Consider the following 21636-nt stretch of genomic DNA (forward strand, 5'->3'; position numbering starts at 1 on the left):
ATTTGGTCCAGGCTCCATAGTTGGGCGCCCCGTTTCCTAGGTAACCTAGGATTCGGGTTGAAATCTTAGGAACCTAGGCAAGGTTCCTAAGATTTCAACCCCAATCCCTTGTGGCTTGATTCTGAAGAGCCACTTCCCAGTCAAGGGCACTCCAGAACCGAAGGTAGGGCCAAGCAGTGAATTGGGATTTGGCCTTTGTCTCTTTTGATGTGACAATGTCCCCCCGTGCAGAAAGCCAGCTGCATTAAGAAATGGTTTTCCCAGTTTGGTGTGAAAGAACCTGACTGGCCTGCGGAGAGGCCTGACCTTAACCCTGTCCAGCACCTCTCAGATGAACTGGAGCACAGACTGTGAGTCAGACCTGATCACCAACATCAGTGATGGACCTCACTGATGCTCTCATGGCTGAATAGGAACGAATCCCTGCAGCCATTATCTGGTGGATAGACTGAAACAAGAAGAGTGGAGACTGTTAAAGCAGCTAATTAAGGCCCGTAGTTTTAGAATGAGATGCTCAGCCACTGTATCAGATGTTGCTGTGATGTTTGGGGGTCTGCACACTTTTCTCCATGTAATATAAACAGTTTAAATGTTGCAGATTTGATTGTAAAAACCATTTAATCTCATGTAGGTTGTTCATTCATCAGAAAATTGTCAACTGGCCCCACTGCTTTCCGGCCACCTTCCCCCTCATGGCAATAATAGAAGTGATTTTTCTCTCGGCTTTCAACCGTCTGCCCGATGATAAACTCTGAAATCTGAATGTCTACAGCATTTTTACTGATCATTTACAGAGCAGCTTTCCTGGTGCAGTTTACTACGTCAGTCACATGATTTTACACATATGACTTTAACTTCATAGTGAAACTGATGACAAAGCAGCGCCAGTTGAATTTTCCAGCCTCAGAGTCAGAGAGTGAGCTCTGTCTCCCTCTGCTGGTGGTGCTCTAAAATCAGTGTATAAAAGGCTTGTTGTCTTGTTGACCCACAGCTGTCCCTTCCGTGAATGAACTGTTTATTGTGCATTGCTTCGACCGTTAGACCTCAAATATATGCAAGCACTCACTCACACATGGACACAAACATTGACATTCATTAAGCAGCCTAGATAGGCCACATGCACGTACACACATGCACTGAGAGGCAAAGTTACTACGTACATGCTTGGTAGCTTTGATGGTGCAAGTGTGAGTGCACACATGCGTACACGCCCTCAAATGGAGATTTATTCAGACTGTCTGCAGAGCCTGTCCTCCAACAAACCAACAGCTTCTCTTTGTGCCGAAGCGGATGAACAATCACCCTGTTCATGAGTGTGTGTGTGTGTGTGTGTGTAGGCTTTTTGCATAGCTGTTTGCAGATTGTGGTTCGATAACGTCCCTATTGTTAGTGTTTACATAAGATAACAAAATGGTTTGAAGAATAAAAAAGTTATTTTAATTTAAATTATTTTAAATAGCTGCGGCACTTGACAAAGTCTAATCACAATGTTTACTAGTAGCTTCGCATCACATGATCTTTCTCTGCAGGTGCAGTTTACCAAGCTGTCATTGAACTGTGGATGTTAAAAATGAAAAATTCCCACGATTTTAAAGAGTTCTCGTCCACATTGGCTAAAAAGTCAAGCTTGATCAAGTGCATGCTTGATCTTGGAAACAACAGTTAGCAAAAAAACCTCACCACAATGTCATTTTAGTAGCTTATCGGAAAGATTCTTAAAGGAAAACTTCACCCATAAGACGTAAGAAAACAGCAAACATATGGATTTACTGATTGACTAGAAACGACATTTAACAGCAAAACTAAATCAAACATCTGTGCCGTATAATCCAAGTTTCATTTATCCAGTCCTATGCTCAGTACTTTCCAAACACATGCATTTACGCTAAAACATAACTATTTAAAACTGAAATTGAAACTTATCTTTGCTCTTTTTAAAGCCAGACTCCGATACTAAGGCAAAAATACATGTGTTTGGGAAGTATTGAGCATACGACTGGATGAATGAGACTTGGATTGTACTGCGCAAGTTGGGTGAGTTTGTAAATGGATGTTTCAGTATAGTTTTGCTGTTGTTAAACATTATTTCTAATTAATCTATAAATTAATATGTTCTCTGTTTTTCATGGAGGCATGTGAGAAAAATGTTTTCTTAAACTAAAAGTAACATGGCTCGACAAATTGATACAAATGGTCATTTTGTGGGTGAAGTGTTTCTTTAAGGTGCACAGAAAATATGGAAATTCAAAAGTCCACAATGCCATGACAACTTGGTAAACTCCATCTACTGAAGCTCATGTGATGCAATAAAATGGTCCTCCTGGTAAGTTGTTTGGGTCAAAATAGAAAAGGTAAATTGTGGAAATGAAAGCCTGACTAAAAACATTTATTGCTGCTGGCATCAATTCAGATTCAGCAACACTGATTTTCTGGGATGGATGAAGCACATGTCCTTGTAATGAAGATAAAATGATGACATTGTTCAGGCTTTGACAAGCTGCCATTTTCTAAGAGGGCTCATGGAGTCTGTTGGCATGTTTTAAAATAAGGTGTTCACATTTTACTGTCCAGTACATCAGCAGATACTAATTCATCTACGAATGCAGACAGAAAACTTAAGGACCATGCACTTTAGCTTTTCAGAAAGGCAGATTAAAGATCCCCTTAGAAAAGCTTATGGAACGTAATCTAGGTTAGAGATGCAGGATTTTGGCTCTCAATAACAGCCTCTGTGTTTGTTTAACGTCCACAGGAGGACGAGGGAAAGGACTTGGATATGTCCATGTGTCCTCAGCTTCCCTCAGCGACAGGAAGGAGGAAGAACCTGGAATTTGAGCCTCTCTCCACCACAGCTCTCATCCTGGAGGACCGGCCAGCGTGAGTACCAGTTAGATTTACATGTGGAGCTGTAATAGCATCTTTCACTGGTCCAGTCTGAGAAAATGTGACTGATGGTGGTTTCATATTGATTTGAATATGATATGATGTTTTTAATTGGGGTCCTTATTAGTTCTATTATTCTTGTTAATGTAAAGGCTTTATTGCAGACTTTTAAATAGTACATATACTTTTACACCCTGATTACAATAGAACAGGTTTATAGACACACAAGCAGCCCCTCATGAAGCTGTATTGGTTAAAAATACAAAATCTTTGGTCAGATATTCTTATATTCTAACCTCTAGTGGGGGTTTTCTGCGTGTGGCACCAGAGGCCACGTTGTTAGCTCAGTTAAATTATTTTTTTCTCTGTATGGTCACCATTTGTAGGACATTTCAATCATTAATTGAATGTTTCAAACCGAAAAAAAAAGAAATCAAACATTCCCTTGCTTCAGCCTCACAGTTGTGGCAATTTCTTGTTTTTCTTAAATCAAAATGCAAAACTCCTGCACCCCTGAGAGCTGACAGGTGCGGAGGAGAAGACTGTGGCCTGATTATCATAGAACAAAAAAACTCCTGCACAGTGTCTGCTACACATGCAGTAATAGGACATTTATTGTGAACAAGAACAATGTTTTGGTACAGAGACCTTCATCAGGTTGTCAAGACAGTGTGCAGGAGTTCTTTGTTTCCGTGTTTTTCTAATTTAAAGCAAATTTAATATCTTGTTTTTGAAGTGTTGGACTCTGGGAAATTATGATAATTATGTTCACAGTTTTCTGAGATTTGATAAACCAAACAAATAAACAATTTATCCTGAAAATAACTGTCAGCTTAGCTAGAGTAGTCTGTGAGCTTGACATTTAGCATGGTGTAAGTTCAGCCTGTTTTCTCCCAGCATGTTGAACGCCCTGCAGTCATAAAGATGCTGAATGTTCTCTTTATAGAATAGATTTTCTGATGCAGACAAACCAGCTTCTAGTCTCAGGTGTAAATCCTGATATGCAGCCACTCTATGTGCTGTAAATTTAAAATAATTCAGATTTTAGTAACTTAAAATCAGGTTGAAAAGCAGTGTTTTGCTGCCCTCTCTAGCTAAATGTTTCAGGCCTCTTTTATCCCTGACTTCACCCAGTATCAGATCACACTATAGGGCTGCTACAAAGTCCCTTCATTATGCCACCTTTGTATTTTTACACAGAACCAAACAATGCCAGCATTATGCCGCCGCAGTGTATGATTTTAGACAGCGTGCTGGCATCGTGGAAGCAGAAGAGGCATGACACAACAGTGCCAGCCTCAAATGTGACATACAACATATGCTTTGGCAGAGTTCCATAAACAATAACAATGTCATAACATGGCAATGATAATCATTTACTGTCACTGTTATGTGGTGGCTGATCTCGTCCTCTGTTTGGAGGGTAAGGAGCTCCTGGATCTCATTGTTTTCCCAATTTGCGGACGTTTTCGTCCGCTGTTCTTATTTGAGTTAGTTGCTAACTGCTATCAGCTGCTTTTTAAATCTCCTGGATACGGGTTCCATGCATAACATGCTGTCAAAATGTCACAGTTGTCCCACCCATGGGCCCGTCTTGATTCTGTTCTCTTTCTGCCTCTGCTGCTGGCTTTAAGACAAGACAACTCTGTCCCCTAGTTCTGCATCTGAACCTTTTATAAAGAATGACAAGGCGGCATAATGGCATGAAATTCCCACCTTGAACAGGCAGTGGAAAAGGTGCTACTGATGCGTGTGGCTGGTTGCGGTCAGAAGTGTGCTCTGTTGAACCTGTAACCACACCTGACAGGGGGCTCCAGGGGTCTTGAAGTACACCTGATTTTTTTGGGATGTAAAGTACTCTTTAAAGTGTTAAGTGGTTGATTGCTTGTTTCCCTGACTGTCTTTTTGACTGACACATTTTCTCTCTTTCAGGAACTTACCTGCCAAATCTTTGGAGGAAACTCAGAGACACAAAATGGAGTATGAGGAGATGGTGGCAGGAGCAAAGAGAAGAGGTAGACACACACAAACAGCAAGTGAGCTCAGAGCTCACTAAGAGCTAACTGTAACGGGTGTCTAAAATTACCCCTTTACCGCACTTGCCAAAACAAAACAAAGAGTTTGTTGGCAAGAACAATTTTCCACACTTTATTTGATGCAGAGCCATTGCTATGCTTTGATCGGCTCAGGCAGATATACAGTGGCCAGCAGGGACAAAGTTAGTCAACGTGAAGATTAAAGGCAAAATGCTCACTCAGTCTTTGTCTCTGTTTCTCCTTCAGAGATGAAGGAAGCTCAGAGGAAAAAGCGTCAGATGAAGGAGAGACATAGACAAGAGGACAGCATCTCCAACGCCATGGTGGTCTGGAACAACGAGATCCTGCCACACTGGGACACCATGTACGTCTCCACAGTCCTCTGTGTGTGTTGTGTACACAGTGTGTGTTGTGCAGCGTGTTTATTTTGCTCATGGTGCCTGTGTGTGTGTGTGTGTGTGTGTAGGAAGGGAACGAGGCGGGTCAGGGAGCTCTGGTGGCAGGGACTTCCTCCAAGTGTGAGAGGAAGAGTGTGGAGCCTCGCCATCGGCAACGAGCTCAACATCACACCAGGTACAAACTAACACACATTAAATACATTTTTGTCATAGTCAGCGAATCCCAAATACAGACCCAAACCAACAGTGAATTTATCTATGCATGTAATGTAACAAATCCTGATATATCCTCTTCTTCTGGACCATAGAGCTCCACTGTTGTTAAAAAACTATTAAAAACACATCAGTTAGCCACACTGTCGCACTGGCCAACGTGTATCTTCATCGCTATGAACACAGGCACAATAACTGTCATATCTGTGCCACGGATCCGAGGTTAAAACCTGACTCATAGTTTGTGTTTTTCTCTCTGTGCAGAGCTGTATGAGATCTTCCTGTCCAGAGCCAAAGAGAAGTGGAGGAGTTACAGTGAAACCAGTTCAGTCAACGACAGTGAGAGCGGTATGTCACACAGCACCAGTCTGAACTCTAAAAGCTGAAACATCACAGTAAAAACTCTTAGACATAAATATAGTCACATACATATATTCAGGTCTTAAATAAGCTCTCTGTGGTGCAGTCAACTGAAATGTACTGTGAGATAAAACCATGAACAATTATTTCAACTTAAATGACATGCTGCAATATTCTGCTTGTGTGTTTTCCTGTTAGACGGAGGAGCATCTCTGGCTGACAGGGAGTCCAGTCTGGACCTCATCAAACTAGACATTTCCAGAACTTTCCCCTCTCTCTTCATCTTCCAGAAGGTATTTGATCTCTGAACAGACACAGTGCAAGAGGAATGTCTGTGTGCTCATGTATTTCTATCATTGTGAGGACAAGTTAGTTTTAGAGCTTAAGTCATTTTGTCTGGCTGTCACAATCTGACAGTTAAAGGACCACACTGTGTGCGTACAACTTACTGACAACTATTTCCCAATTCGTGAAAGCCGTGTCGTTTTATTTGTGTCTCATCTACCTTCACCATCTCTCTTTTATTTCCTACTTTGTATGAATCTTCGCTCCATTCATCCTGCTGTTCCTCCTCCATCTGTTTGTCTCTAAATCTTAACACCCTTTCTTTTCTCTCTGCAGGGCGGTCCCTACCACGACCTCCTCCACAGTGTACTGGGGGCGTACACCTGTTACAGACCGGACATTGGCTATGTGAGTTTGCTTTTTCTTCCACCATCAAAGAACCCTGTTTACAGACAGAATTGTGTTAGATGTTATCCTGCAGGGTTTGAAATAGTTTGCTTATGTTTGTCTCTTCACATTGTGACATTTAGTGTCTCATATTCAGGGCTGGGTGTTGTTTTGATACTAGTGGTGATACAATACCTGTGCTTTGGTACTGATCCCACAATACTATTATTTTCAAAACATATTTAACCAGGGGTCTGCAACCCTTACTATCAAAAGAGCCATTTTTGACAAAAAAAATAAAATAAATAAATGCCGCAATTTATATTTGTGTCATATATTGATGGCAACACAGGGTATTTAATCTACATTAGCCTATAACCCTTATTAATGGGTCTAAATGAGCATTCACTAATATGTTTTACAACAAAGTAGCTATACAGTGGGCTTTTTATGATTATTTGGTACTGAGACTTTGCAGCATTAGTGGCAAAAGCAAACAAATCTGTCCACTTGGTATGAAATTCTCTGTTTTCCTCTGAGACATTTTCTTTTTTTGGATTTGGAATCAATAGCTACCATCACTAAGGAGACTCAAGCTTAACCATCGTTCTTGAGATTCAGCAAATTTCAGGAAAAGGCGCCAGGCCGTAGACATATGACGCACATAGTAGAAGAGATGTTAAACATTTATTTTTATTCAGCGTATAAGCTACACATTAATGAGTTTGGAAAATGTAAGAATCACTTGAGGCGTACAGTAATGATAAATTAAATTTAACTGGTGAAAAATAACTGATTTGCATATAATTTTTTGTCAAAGCCACAGGGACTCACTGGATGAGGGCTACAGAGCTGCATGTGGCTCCTGAGCCGCAGGTTGCCTACCCCTGTACTTAACTGAAGTCTCAAATGTTAAATGTTCTCTAAACACAAGCAGACTTACTTTACTTACATAAAATGGTCTAAGAAAGTGGTAAAATTATGACTTAAATCAGCAACTTTGCTGTTAAAAATACATAAACAAGATTATAAATCTGACCAGACATTTAATGCCATCTTTCAAGAAATATTTAGGTTAGATATGTAACCTAAATTATGTTTAATCCAAAATGTTGTTGAGATGGTTGCAGTACCTCAAACAGGCTTAATTATCAGTTGGAAGCTACTTGGGCTTTAGTTTCTGTTATTCTCTAAAAAAACGCAGATAAAGTGAGAAAGAAATAACATAAGGCAAACTGACAGGAGGGATTTTTCACTTGGGACGTGCTTTCTTCAGTCCTCAAAGAATAAAAGTTGTAAAACAAAGACGACTACCTCAGAATGTGACGGTTAAATGTCATCATTAATATACACAGTGTTTGGATTTTATTGAGGAGCATTAATAGAGCCCACTTTGCGAATTTTTTGGGACCCAATAAAATGTCTACTGTGAGCCTGTTCTGCGCCTGTCCAGGGGGTAAGGAGCGCAACATTAAAGTTAACAGGCTGTTCTCTCCCCAGTCCCAAAATCAAAGTCTCAGCACTGAATGCAGTTGAAGTAGATCCATTTATTACTACAAATGGAGAAATTCAGACGGTAAATTTAGGCCAAAACAACAAACTAAACAATCTCCTCAAAAGTGCTGGCTAACCCTACATGAAATATACTGACAAACAGGAAGACATTTCTTTAACCCAGCCCCTCAGGGTACATCAGAACAGGAGCAAACAGTACAAAAGAAACTGGCAACTCATGCCTGCAGCTTACAAACATTTGCACAGATACTTACAGACCCAACTAGGGCATCAGGCCTGACAAAGTCTCACAGATTTATCACACAAAGGAACTAAAGAAGCGTTTGTAGGCTGAGGAGAGAACCGAGGCGCTGCTGTCACTGGGCTGCTGGGAACCGAGGCATTTTGAAAGACAGGATGTTGTGAGTGGATCAATCAGCAAAAGACAATCCCCAGGCCAAACACATGAATGCAGCCAGTCAGAAGGAGACAGCTTTAGGTTGACAATCAAGATCTTCACAAGAACAGAGCACACACTCTCACAGAAACTCAGGAAATGGCAAAATATGTTCAGGGTTGTAACAGAATCGTGTCAGTATTTCAAAACTGAATGCCATCTTATAATCCTTGACACAGAAGCACACATTAATACACACACTCACATTCTGTCTTTCATGCTGATGTGTGTCTTTCATGCTGATGTGTGTGATGTGTGTCTGTGTTGTGGTGATGTTTCAGGTCCAGGGCATGTCATTCATTGCTGCTGTGCTGATCCTCAACCTGGAGGAGGCTGAAGCCTTCATCACCTTCGCCAACCTGCTCAATAAACCCTGTCAGATGGCCTTCTTTAGAGTCGACCACGAACTGGTACACAAACACAAAAAGACTCAATAACTGTTATTCATTTTTGTTCACTCGTGAGCCCGTCCTTCATCTTCTCTTTACTCTCTCTGTCTGTCAGATGTTGAAGTATTTTGCAGCCTTTGAGGTTTTCTTTGAGGAGAATCTGCCTCGTCTCTTCAACCACTTCCAAACCAACAACCTGACCCCTGACCTCTATCTGATCGACTGGTGAGTTATTAAACACTCCATTTTCTGTCTAGTATGCTGCTGATGTTTAGGTGGGCATTCATGAGTTTGTATTTCAGCTCACCTTTTTCTCCTCTAATTGAATTGCCACCTTTCTTTCTAGTTTTTGCTCCTATTTTATGATTTTACACTACTTACGTGTACTTGTGAAGTAAAGGTATTTTTTTGTGCGCCTCTGTGCAGGATCTTCACTCTGTACAGTAAGTCTCTCCCTCTGGATGTGGCGTGTCGGGTGTGGGATGTCTTCTGCCGGGACGGGGAGGAGAGCTTGTTTCGGACGGGGCTGGGTATCCTGCGTCTGTTCGAGGACGTCCTACTCCAGATGGACTTCATCCACATCGCTCAGTTTCTTACGCGCCTGCCGGAGGACCTGCAGTCGCACACTCTCTTCACTGCCATGGCCAACACTCACATGATCAGCAGGAACCGCCGCTGGGCTCAGGTTAGCATCATACTAAGGCTGCTTTCAGGCCTAGAGTTTTCTTGCTTTGGTCCGAATCAGGGACTAATTGTGTTACACAGTTGGATAATGGCAGAGAGTTGGTTCGTGTTCTCACGGCAGCATTTACAAGGGGCCAGATCAAATGTCTTGTGTGAGAACGCTGCTCTTGATTGGTCACTTAGGGGGCAAACAAACTTTAGTTCAAGGTAACCAAACCAAACAGGGCAAGTGCGAAAGAACCCTAAAACTTCAGGGCTCAAATCGTTTAAACTGAAAAGTAATGATTCATTCTTCTCTGTTTTCTCGCAGGTGTTTTCTGCATTGATGAAGGACGGAAATAAAGAGATGGACAAAAACACCAGCCCGGCTTTGAGAAGCTAACACTAGCTAACCTTGACGCTAACGCCATCTTTCTTCAAACTAATCATCGAGCTGTGAAGGTTGAAGCTGGTGCTAGCCAGCCATGAGAGGCTAACTGTAAAGCTTGAAGCTACGTAGCCTGAAACTTCCACTCCAGAGGCGTCGCTACGGAGCTTGAAGTGAACATGAGCCAGCTGTGAAGGTGGGAGCTGAACTTTTTGGGCCACAGACGAGCTGCTAGCCTGAGCATCCAGTCAGGTGAAGGAGAAGTCTGTGCTGGAACCAGAGCGGGAAACCAAAGTGGTTGGTTAGTTCTAAACTTCAGCAGCCATTGTCAGTATTTCACCAGACAGATTTTGGAGACTGGTTGTTTGAGCAGCAGTGTCACTAATCTACCAGCCTAAAGTTGGAATATTAAAACTGACTTTCAGATGATATTCTGTGTTATTTCCTCTGCCGGCTGGGAGGGAAAACTCACCCGCTTGTGGAAATTCTGCCTCCCTGTCGGGACTTTAAACACCACTAACACCGAGCATTGCGCCCTGTGTAATTCTCAAAGACTCAAATTCTAATTTTCGGTGCTAATGATTTTCTAAAGGCTTCAAAATGACCTCTGTGGTTTAATTATTAATTATTATGTAGGTCCTTGTGGTTTAAGTTCACACTATTTAATTTGCTGCATATTTTTTAGCTTGAACTCTGGATCTAAAAAATGATGGGAATCTGCAGTAGCATGGCTGATGCTAATATACTAGCTGATAAATTAGGCTCCCACTTTAACCACCTAGCTTTTTAAAAATGTTCATCTGTAGGCAAATAAAACAGAATAGGGGACATTTGGGTGGGAAGAAAACATTTTGTACAATGTAGTCTTTCTAGTAATTATTAAGGAATCAAATAATACACATCTCATCAGTGATCCTAATCAAGTACGAGCAGATTATGACTAAATATTTTGTGATTTTGATGTTTTTACAGGAAGTCAATTATTCCATGGTCCACTGGGCTCAAGACGTCTTTTCTACACGTGTTAAATACTTTATCCTTAATATCAAAATCAAACTGTTAATGTGCAGAAAGTTAGTGATGGTGGATATATGAATCCACTGTCATTGTTAGTGTTCAACCGGACAGATTTTAGTTAGTTCTGCCGGTAATTCATCAACATGAATTCATAAAAGGTGGATTCATATCCAAAAGGAGCTAAAACGACAAAAGTATTTGCTTTTGATCATGTTTTTTGGGTCAAAAATATAGCAGTGTGAGGCTGTTGCAGTTCAATCAGTGTTCCAAGGATCCAGATTTACCCTCAGAGCACTTTATACATGCAGCACTGAAGCTACAACATGAACACTGGCTGTCAGAGGTGCAAAACTACACTGAGCGAGCTCAAATAGATTAACAGGGCATTAAGTGCCTCATTGTTTCCTCTGTCAGCGGTTAGAGGGAATCAAACTAGACGACCAAGATTGCCAATTAGAGCAGATTAGGTAGGAACATTTAGGTAAAACAACATGCAGATATAGGAGCAGCAATACCGTCTTGGCTTTTTAGCTTTTACTAGTTTCAGCTTGAGAATGAAGCTTTTTAGTCTTTGCAGCAGAACTTTTCTCACTTGTTCTAAAAAGAAGTTTATATTGAGGAACAGCGCTTCAAGAAAGCCCGCACACGTTACAGCATTTCCATACGAGGAAGTTAGTTTGGCGAAATTTTTTTTGAACATAATATCTTCCTCTTAAACTTCAGATTTTGTCTCAACATAACATAAACTTTCCTCCATTGGTATGTTTAGTTCAGAGTCTGCTGCTGACCTGACTTCACATGCTGATATACTGCCCCCAACAGCCGTTTTGATAATTGATTAACAGTAGAATTCTCTGAATCCAGTTTCGTAATTGTTTAAATTAAATTTTGCACTATTGGATGGACAAAGCAAGACATCTCTGAACATCGTTTTGTGAAATTTGACATTTTTAAAAATGTTTTCTGACATTTTATAAATGAAATAAATAAGAATTATGCAATTATCGGTTGCTAATTATTTTTCAGATTAACTGTTTGCAAGGAAAATGTAAGAAAATCATACCAAATGTGAAAAACAGTTAATGAGAACACAAAATAATGTCCTCAAGTTGCTTGTTTTGTTTGGCCAACAGTTCAAAACCCAAAAATATTCAGTTGAATATCACAGAATCTAAAAAAAACACAAAAAACAACAAAACCCTACAAAAATATTCATATTTGAGAGTTTGGAAACAGCAGCGTTGTTATATTTTTGCTTAAAAATGGAGTAAGAACAGTTTTAGATGAACTGTTTTTACAACAGGAACCGTTTTCTGATTATTTTCTCAATAATTGATTAATCAATAATGAAAATAACTTCTAAGGACACACTCTGTATGAACATACGTGGGGTAGCTATCATGTGTCAGTAAAAACAAGTACTTAAATGCTTTAAAGTATTGACTGCAGCAACATAGCTAAACTTATCTCTCCGTGCTAGAAGCCCTCAGTGATCCCACGTGTTAAAATCTGGATTATAATCTCAGAGACAGTTCGTCACCCCGCCGGGTCTCGCGGCCTGTTGAAGTGCTTTACCGTCTCCGCTCTGTCACTTTGTGTCCAACACTCCTTTGATTTACACACACTATAAATGTAACCTTCACCTCCATTTCATCCCTACCTCTCGACAACCTGTCAGCACACCCACACACACACTACTGATGACGAATACTTTCCACTTACCCACCAGCAAATGAGCAGGCCTTAAAAACGTGGACCAAGCAGCCACTACACTCACAGTGTGAACTACCGTGTCGACTGCAGCTCTTTGCCCTGGTTGTTGAAGCGGAGAACTCACCGGAGGAGATGAGGCAGTAGAAACAGGAGAGGGTTTTATTTTTATGTAAACATGTTAATCTGGTCATTAAGTTTCTTTTCAGTTTGTGAAAACTATCCAGATCTCCCTAATTTTAGTAGTGAGTGAATACAGTGAGACCTCCAGGTTGCCTCTCTTCTGGTGAGTTTTTCTGCATCGTACTAACGTCACACCAATTGACTCCACGCATAAGGGTTTGTTGTTGTTGTACATCAACCGACCAGAAGCCAGTATGCGTGTGTCCAGTGTTGTTTTTTCTTTGTGGGAGGGGATTAAACTCACCATCCAGCCATGTTGTATGTGTTGATGGTCGTATGAACGAACTGCTAAACGCTGCGTTCATTGAATCACATGGTTTAGATTCAGTGGAGGTGATTTATATGTATACTTTTTTTGTTTCAAACTGCTTTACGTTCCTTTACAAAACTACAAAATTCCTACAAATTCTCACACCTCATATCCTCTCTCATCTATTTAGGAATTTGACCGAAGTGTTAACGAAGCACTTGACCATAAAAGATAGAGACTGGGAATTAAGTCAGAATCACAATGAGTTTTTCCCAGACTGAGTTAGCAATACAGGTGTTGGAAGCAGCTTGATTTCATGCAGTTAAACATACATAATAGTAACATGCATCATCCAGTGCATGTCCTTCGAGTCTATCAAAGAGCATCAGCTACATGTCCAAAAAAGTTGAAGGCTTTCTCCCACATCACTTTGATTCCTCTGTTACAAACGGCACTTCCTCAAACTCTAAAAACACCTCCAGTGGATCTACACACTCCTGTCTTAGGTAACAATAATCAATCAGTGAAGGCAAGATTAACTAATTAGCACTTTGTGATCATGAGCTGTTTTTTATTTCTTTTACTGGTACACTAATTATACTGAGTGCACTGACGCTCCGTAATGAACTTTGAGTGAAATGCAGAGAAACAAACGTAATGAAGTCATTTCCCATTAAGATAATGTCTGTTTAAAAGGTAATAGTTTCACAATAATAAACATGTTTCTTCTCCAGGTTTCCATTCATCCATTTTTTAAATGTTTTTCTTTTAAAATCTTGTGTCCTAACACAAACCAGGTGTGACCAATGTGACTCTGTGGTTGGTTTTTGTATGAAAACACTTTCTGAATTCTTATTTTCAACACATCTGAGTGGTTTTTTTAATAGCTTGATGGACTGTTAGTGATTTTCAATTTGTCTCATGGATCCTGAGCAGGTTTTCTAATCCTAAAAAATATTCTCAAAATCAATTTGGAACAAAATAGCAAACAATAATGTTTAATTCCATTGATTTTAGGTTGGTTTTGACCAAAATCAAGCTTAAAATCCAAAACTGGAAAACAAATAAACTTGTAACATGAATTCCTTTGTGATAATCGTAACATTTTATTTTAAGGCCTTTTTTTTTTAAGAAGATATTTTTAGATTGATACTGTCAATTGTTACAGTTTTATTCCAGTATTAATGTGTATGATAGACTGAATGTCATGTCAATTAATTACAAATAATTGTTTTTCTGAAAATCCGTTCAAAGTGCATCTAAATTAAAATGTTTAATTAAAAACAAAAAAATTAAGTTACACCACTAAGCAGATTTATCAAATGTTTTTTAAAAAAACTGTTTTCCAGTATCCATGCTCAGCAATGATCCTCGCTCATTCTGAGTGGACAAATTGGAATAAAACATCAGCTGTTGTTAGCGTGTGCTTTTTAACACCTAATAAAACTACGTGCGATCCCAAACTAGACACACAGGTGTGTTGAAGATGAGAGGCTACTATCCGTGTGTTTGTACTCATCTTCACTCTTTTAGACTCCTCAACATGGAAGATAAAAGTGCAATATGGACTTGTTCTAAGGCAGGAGATACACTGACAGTAACTCAGTGTACGCACACAGAATCCTCACTCCAGATTATTGATGAAATGTTCAGAGAGCTGCAGAGGGAAGATGAGATGATGTGATATTACTCCCTCATATGTTCCATGTATTCCTTTTTTATTTAAGTTGCATGGTCGCTCTCGGTTGTATTTTATACTTTCATGTACATTCATTTAGCTTTTTATGTTTGTCTTATGTGTGTTTTATTGTTTTCTTGTTAAATTTCAGTGTACAGTTTTTTTGTTTTCATAATGCCTTACAGGTGATGTAAATAATCTGTAAAAATGTTCTTTCTTTTCATATAATGGCCACTAGTTGAATGTGTAAATAAATATCTCAGCAAACTGACTTCTGTGTGTCCTTTAAACCTCAATTAAATTCATCTGCTGATGTCTACAACAAGTTACACTTTTAAACAGAAAAGGATTTTTGAACGACATGCTATATTATGACATTTCTTAATGATTTTGGACTATACTATGACGTTTTTTCACTATTTTGGACGCCATGCTATACTATGACTTTTTTTCACTATTTTGAACGACATGCTATACTATGCCTTTTTTTCACTATTTTGGACGACATGCTATGCTATGACATTTCTTAATGATTTTGGACTATACTATGACGTTTTTTTTCACTATTTTGGACGCCATGCTATACTATGCCTTTTTTTTCACTATTTTGGACGACATGCTATGCTATGGTGTTTTTTCACTATTGTGGACTCCATGCTGTACTATGACTTTTTTTCACAATGTTGAACGACATGCTATACTATGACTTTTTTTTTACTATTTTGAAAGACATGCTATACTATGATGTTTTTTCACTATTTTGGACGACATGCTATGCTATGATGTTTTTTCACTATTTTGGACGACATGCTATACTATGACTTTTTTTCACTATTTTGAACGACATGCTATACTATGACTTTTTTTCACAATGTTGAACGACATGCTATACTATGACTTTTTTTCACAATGTTGAACGACATGCTATACTATGACTTTTTTTCACTATTTTGGACGCCATGCTATACTATGACATTTTTTCAGGATTTTAAACGACATGCTATACTATGACCTCTTTTTCACGATTTTGGACGCCATGCTATATTATGACTTTTATTTCACAATTTTGAACGAAATGCTATACTATGATGTTTTTTCACTATTATGGACGACATGCTATACTATGACTTTTTTTCACAATTTTGAATACATGCTATACTATGACTTTTTTTCACTATTGTGAACGACATACTACACTATGATGTTTTTTTACGACTTTGGACGACATGCAGACTAATTTGTGTATGGTAGTAGTGTGTTTTATGCTTCACAATACCGCTTCTTGAATTATATATATATATAAAAAAATGCCATTGACATTTTTTCATGATTTTGAATGACATACTATACTATGACTTTCTCCATGATTTTGGACAACATGCTATACTATGGTGTTTTTTTCACTATTTTGGACACCATGCTATACTATGACATTTTTTCACGATTTTCAACGACATGACATGACATTTTTTCACGATTTTCAACGACATGCTATACTGTGATGTTTTTTCACTATTTTGAACGACATGCTATACTATGACTTTTTTTCCCTATTTTGAACGCCTTGCTATACTATGACTTTTCTTCACTATTTTGAACGATATGCTATACTATGACTTTTTTTTCCCTATTTTGAACGCCTTGCTATACTATGACTTTATTTCACTATTTTCGACGCCATGCTATAATATGACATTTTTTCAGGATTTTGAACGCCATGCTATAATATGACATTTTTTCAGGATTTTGAACGACATGCTATACTGTGACCTTTTTCTCACGATTTTGGACTCCATGCTATTCTATGACTTTTATTTCACAATTTTGAACGACATACTAGACTATAATGTTTTTTCACTATTATGGACGACATGCTATACTATGACACTTTTTTCACGATTTTAAACAACATGCTATACTATGACATTTTTTCACTGTTTTGAACGACATGCTATACTATGACTTTTTTCACGATTTTGAAGGACATGCTATACTATGACTTTTTTTCACTATTTTGAATGACATGTTATACTATGATGTTTTTCACTATTTTGAAGGACATGCTATACTATGACTTTTTTTCACTATTTTGAATGACATGTTATACTACGATGTTTTTCACTATTTTGAACGACATGTTATACTATGATGTTTTTCACTATTTTGAATGACATGCTATACTATGACTTTTTTCACTATTTTGGACGCCATGTTGTACTATGACTTTTTTTCACTATTTTGGACGCCATGCTATACTATGACTTTTTTTCACCATTTTGCACGACATGCTATAGTATGACTTTTTTTCACTATTTTGAAAGACATGCTATACTATGATGTTTTTTCACGATTTTCAACGACATGCTATACTATGACATTTCTTAATGATTTTGGACTATACTATGACTTTTTTTCACAATGTTTAACGACATGCTATACTATGATGTTTTTTCACGATTTTCAACAACATGCTATACTATGACATTTCTTAATGATTTTGGACTATACTATGACTTTTTTTCACAATGTTGAACGACATGCTATACTATGACTTTTTTCACGATTTTGAAGGACATGCTATACTATGACTTTTTTTCACTATTTTGAATGACATGTTATACTATGATGTTTTTCAGTATTTTGGACGCCATGCTATACTATGACTTTGTTTTACTATTTTGAACGACATGCTATACTATAATGTTTTTCACTATTTTGAATGACATGCCATGCTATGACATTTTTTCATGATTTTGAACGACATACTATACTATGACATTTCTTCATGACTTTTGACAACATGCTACACTACGACTGTTTTTCACGATTGTGAACGACATGCTATACTATGACATTTTTTCATGATTTTGAACGACATGCTATACTATGACTTTTCTTCACTGTTTTGAACGATATGCTATACTATGACTTTATTTCACTATTTTGGACTACATGCTATACTATGACATTTCTTACTGATTTTGGACTATACTATGATGTTTTTTTACTATTTTGGACGCCATGCTATGCTATTACTTTTTTTCACTATTTTGAACGACATGCTATACTATGACTTTTTTTCACTATTTTGGACGACATGTTGTACTATGACTTTTTTTCACTATTTTGGACGCCATGCTATACTATGACTTTTTTTCACCATTTTGCACGACATGCTATACTATGATGTTTTTTCACGATTTTCAACGACATGCTATACTATGACATTTCTTAATTTCACGATTTTCAACGACATGCTATACTATGACATTTCTTAATGATTTTGGACTATACTATGACATTTTTTCACTATTTTGGACGCTATGCTATACTATGACTTTTTTTCACTATTTTGAACGACATGCTATACTATGACTTTTTTTCACTATTTTGGACGACATGCTATGCTATAATGTTTTTTCACTATTTTGGACGCCATGCTATACTATGACTTTTTTTCACAATGTTGAACGACATGCTATACTATGACTTTTTTTCACTATTTTGAAAGACATGCTATACTATGATGTTTTTTCACTATTTTGGACGCCATACTATACTTTAACTTTTTTTCACTATTTTGAACAACATGCTATACTATGACTTTTTTTCACAATGTTGAACGACATGCTATACTATGACTTTTTTTCACTATTTTGGACGCCATGCTATACTATGACATTTTTTCAGGATTTTGAACGACATGCTATACTATGACCTGTTTTTCACGATTTTGGATGCCATGCTATATTATGACTTTTATTTCACAATTTTGAACGAAATGCTATACTATGATGTTTTTTCACTATTATGGACGACATGCTATACTATGACTTTTTTTCACTATTGTGAAAGACATACTACACTATGATGTTTTTTCATGACTTTGGACGACATGCAGACTAGTTTGTGTATGGTAGTAGTGTGTTTTATGCTTCAAAATACCGCTTCTTGAATTATATATATATAAAAAAAATGCCGTTGACATTTTTTCACCATTTTGGACGACATGTTATACTATGACATTTTTTCACGATTTTGAATGACATACTATACTATGACTTTCTCCATGATTTTGGACGACATGCTATACTATGGTGTTTTTTTCACTATTTTGGACACCATGCTATACTCTGACATTTTTTGACGATTTTCAACGACATGCTATACTATAACATTTTTTCATGATTTTGAGCGACATGCTATACTATGACTTTCCTTCACTATTTTGAACGATATGCTATACTATGACTTTATTTCACTATTTTCGACGCCATGCTATAACATGACATTTTTTCAGGATTTTGAACGACATGCTATACTGTGACCTTTTTCTCACGATTTTGGACTCCATGCTATTCTATGACTTTCATTTCACAATTTTGAACGAAATGCTATACTATGATGTTTTTTCACTATTATGGACGACATGCTATACTATGACTTTTTTTCATGATTTTGAACGACATGCTATACTGTGATGTTTTTTCGCTATTTTGAACGACATGCTATACTATGACTTTTTTTCACTATTTTGAACGCCTTGCTATACTATGACTTTATTTCACTATTTTCGACGCCATGCTATACTGTGACTTTTTTTCACTATTTTGGACGCCATGCTATACTGTGACCTTTTTCTCACGATTTTGGACTCCATGCTATTCTATGACTTTTATTTCACAATTTTAAACGAAATGCTATACTATGATGTTTTTTCACTATTATGGACGACATGCTATACTATGACTTTTTTTCACTATTTTGGACGACATGCTATATGATGACATTTTTTCAGGATTTTGAACGACATGCTATACTATAATGTTTTTTCACTATTTTGGACGACATGCTATACTATGACTTTTTTTTCACGATTTTGGACGCAATGCTATAGCATGAGTTTTTTTCACTATTTTGAACGACATACTACACTATGATGTTTTTTCACGATTTTGAAGGACATGCTATAGTATGACTTTTTTTTCACTATTTTGAACGACATACTAAACTATGATGTTTTTTCACTACTTTGGACGACATGCTATACTATGACATTTTTTCATAATTTTGAACGACATGCTATACTATGACTTTTCTTCATGATTTTGGAAGACATGCTATACTATGACTTTTTTTCACGATTTTGGACGCCATGCTATAGTATGACCTTTTTTTCACTATTTTTGACGACATGCTGTACTATGACATTTTTTCATAATTTTGAACGACATGCTATACTATGACTTTTCTTCATGATTTTGGAAGACATGCTATACTATGACTTTTTTTCACGATTTTGGATGCCATGCTATAGTATGACCTTTTTTTCACTATTTTTGACGACATGCTGTACTATGACATTTTTTCATGATTTTGAACGACATGCTATACTATGACATTTCTTCATGATTTTGGACGACATGCTATACTATGATGTTTTTTCAGTATTATGGACGCCATGCTATACTATGACTTTGTTTTACTATTTTGAACGACATGCTATACTATAATGTGTTTCACTATTTTGAATGACATACTATGCTATGACTTCCGTCATGATTTTTGACGACATGCTGTACTATGACATTTTTTCATGATTTTGAACGACATGCTATACTATGACATTTCTTCATGACTTTTGACAACATGCTACACTACGACTGTTTTTCACGATTTTTGAACGACATACTATACTATGACATTTTTTACAATTTTGAACGGCATGTTATAGTATGACATTTTTCAGAATTTTGAACGGCATGCTATAGTATGACATTTTTCACGATTGTGAACGAAATGCTATGCTATGATATTTTTTCATGATTTTGAACGATATGCTATACTATGTTTTTTCACTATTTTTGACGACATGCTATACTATGACATTTTTCCATGATTTTGAACGACATGCTATACTATGATGTTTTTTCAGTATTTTGAACGCTATACTATGCTATGATGTTTTTTCACTATTTTGAACGCCATGCTATACTATGATGTTTTTTCACTATTTTGGACACCATGCTATACTATGACTTTTTTTCACTATTTTGGACGCCATACTATGCTATGACTTTTTTTCACAATGTTGAACGATATGCTATACTATGACATTTCTTAATGATTTTGGACTATACTATGACGTTTTTTTACTATTTTGGACGCCATGCTATACTATGACATTTTTTCAGGATTTTGAACGACATGCTATACTATGACCTTTTTTTCACGGTTTTGGACGCCATGCTATATTATGACTTTTATTTCACAATTTTGAACGAAATGCTATACTATGATGTTTTTTCACTATTATGGACGACATGCTATACAATGACTTTTTTTCAAAAAATTTGAACGACATGCTATACTATGACTTTTTTTTCACTATTGTGAAAGACATACTACACTATGATGTTTTTTCACGACTTTTGATGACATGCAGACTAGTTTGTGTATGGTAGTAGTGTGTTTTATGCTTCAAAATACCGCTTCTTGAATTATACATATATAAAAAAAATGCCATTGACATTTTTTCACGATTTTGAATGACATACTATACTATGACTTTCTCCATGATTTTGGACGACATGCTATACTATGGTGTTTTTTTCACTATTTTGGACACCATGCTATACTATGACATTTTTTCACGATTTTCAACGATATGACATGACATTTTTTCACGATTTTCAACGACATGCTATACTATGACATTTTTTCATGATTTTGAGCGACATGTTATACTATGACTTTTCTTCAGTATTTTGAACAATATGCTATACTATGACTTTTTTCACTATTTTGAACGCCTTGCTATGCCATGACTTCATTTCACTATTTTC

General features: G+C 37.3%; 1 protein-coding gene across 1 annotated transcript in view; it reads left to right on the forward strand.

The window, feature by feature from the left end:
• Positions 1–15062, forward strand: part of LOC126406702 (TBC1 domain family member 12-like) — a 34382-nt gene extending 19320 nt beyond the window's left edge. The window contains exons 3-13 of the mRNA XM_050071164.1: positions 2753–2877; positions 4816–4898; positions 5166–5283; positions 5386–5492; positions 5795–5878; positions 6089–6183; positions 6512–6583; positions 8795–8923; positions 9018–9127; positions 9329–9587; positions 9897–15062. Coding sequence (XP_049927121.1) covers positions 2753–2877; positions 4816–4898; positions 5166–5283; positions 5386–5492; positions 5795–5878; positions 6089–6183; positions 6512–6583; positions 8795–8923; positions 9018–9127; positions 9329–9587; positions 9897–9968 — 1254 coding nt within the window. The 3' untranslated portion in view covers positions 9969–15062. The remainder of the gene's footprint in view (positions 1–2752; positions 2878–4815; positions 4899–5165; positions 5284–5385; positions 5493–5794; positions 5879–6088; positions 6184–6511; positions 6584–8794; positions 8924–9017; positions 9128–9328; positions 9588–9896) is intronic.
• The last annotated feature ends 6574 nt before the right edge of the window (positions 15063–21636 follow it).

Source organism: Epinephelus moara, chromosome 19, assembly GCF_006386435.1.
Source record: "Epinephelus moara isolate mb chromosome 19, YSFRI_EMoa_1.0, whole genome shotgun sequence".
Lineage (NCBI taxonomy): Eukaryota > Metazoa > Chordata > Actinopteri > Perciformes > Serranidae > Epinephelus > Epinephelus moara.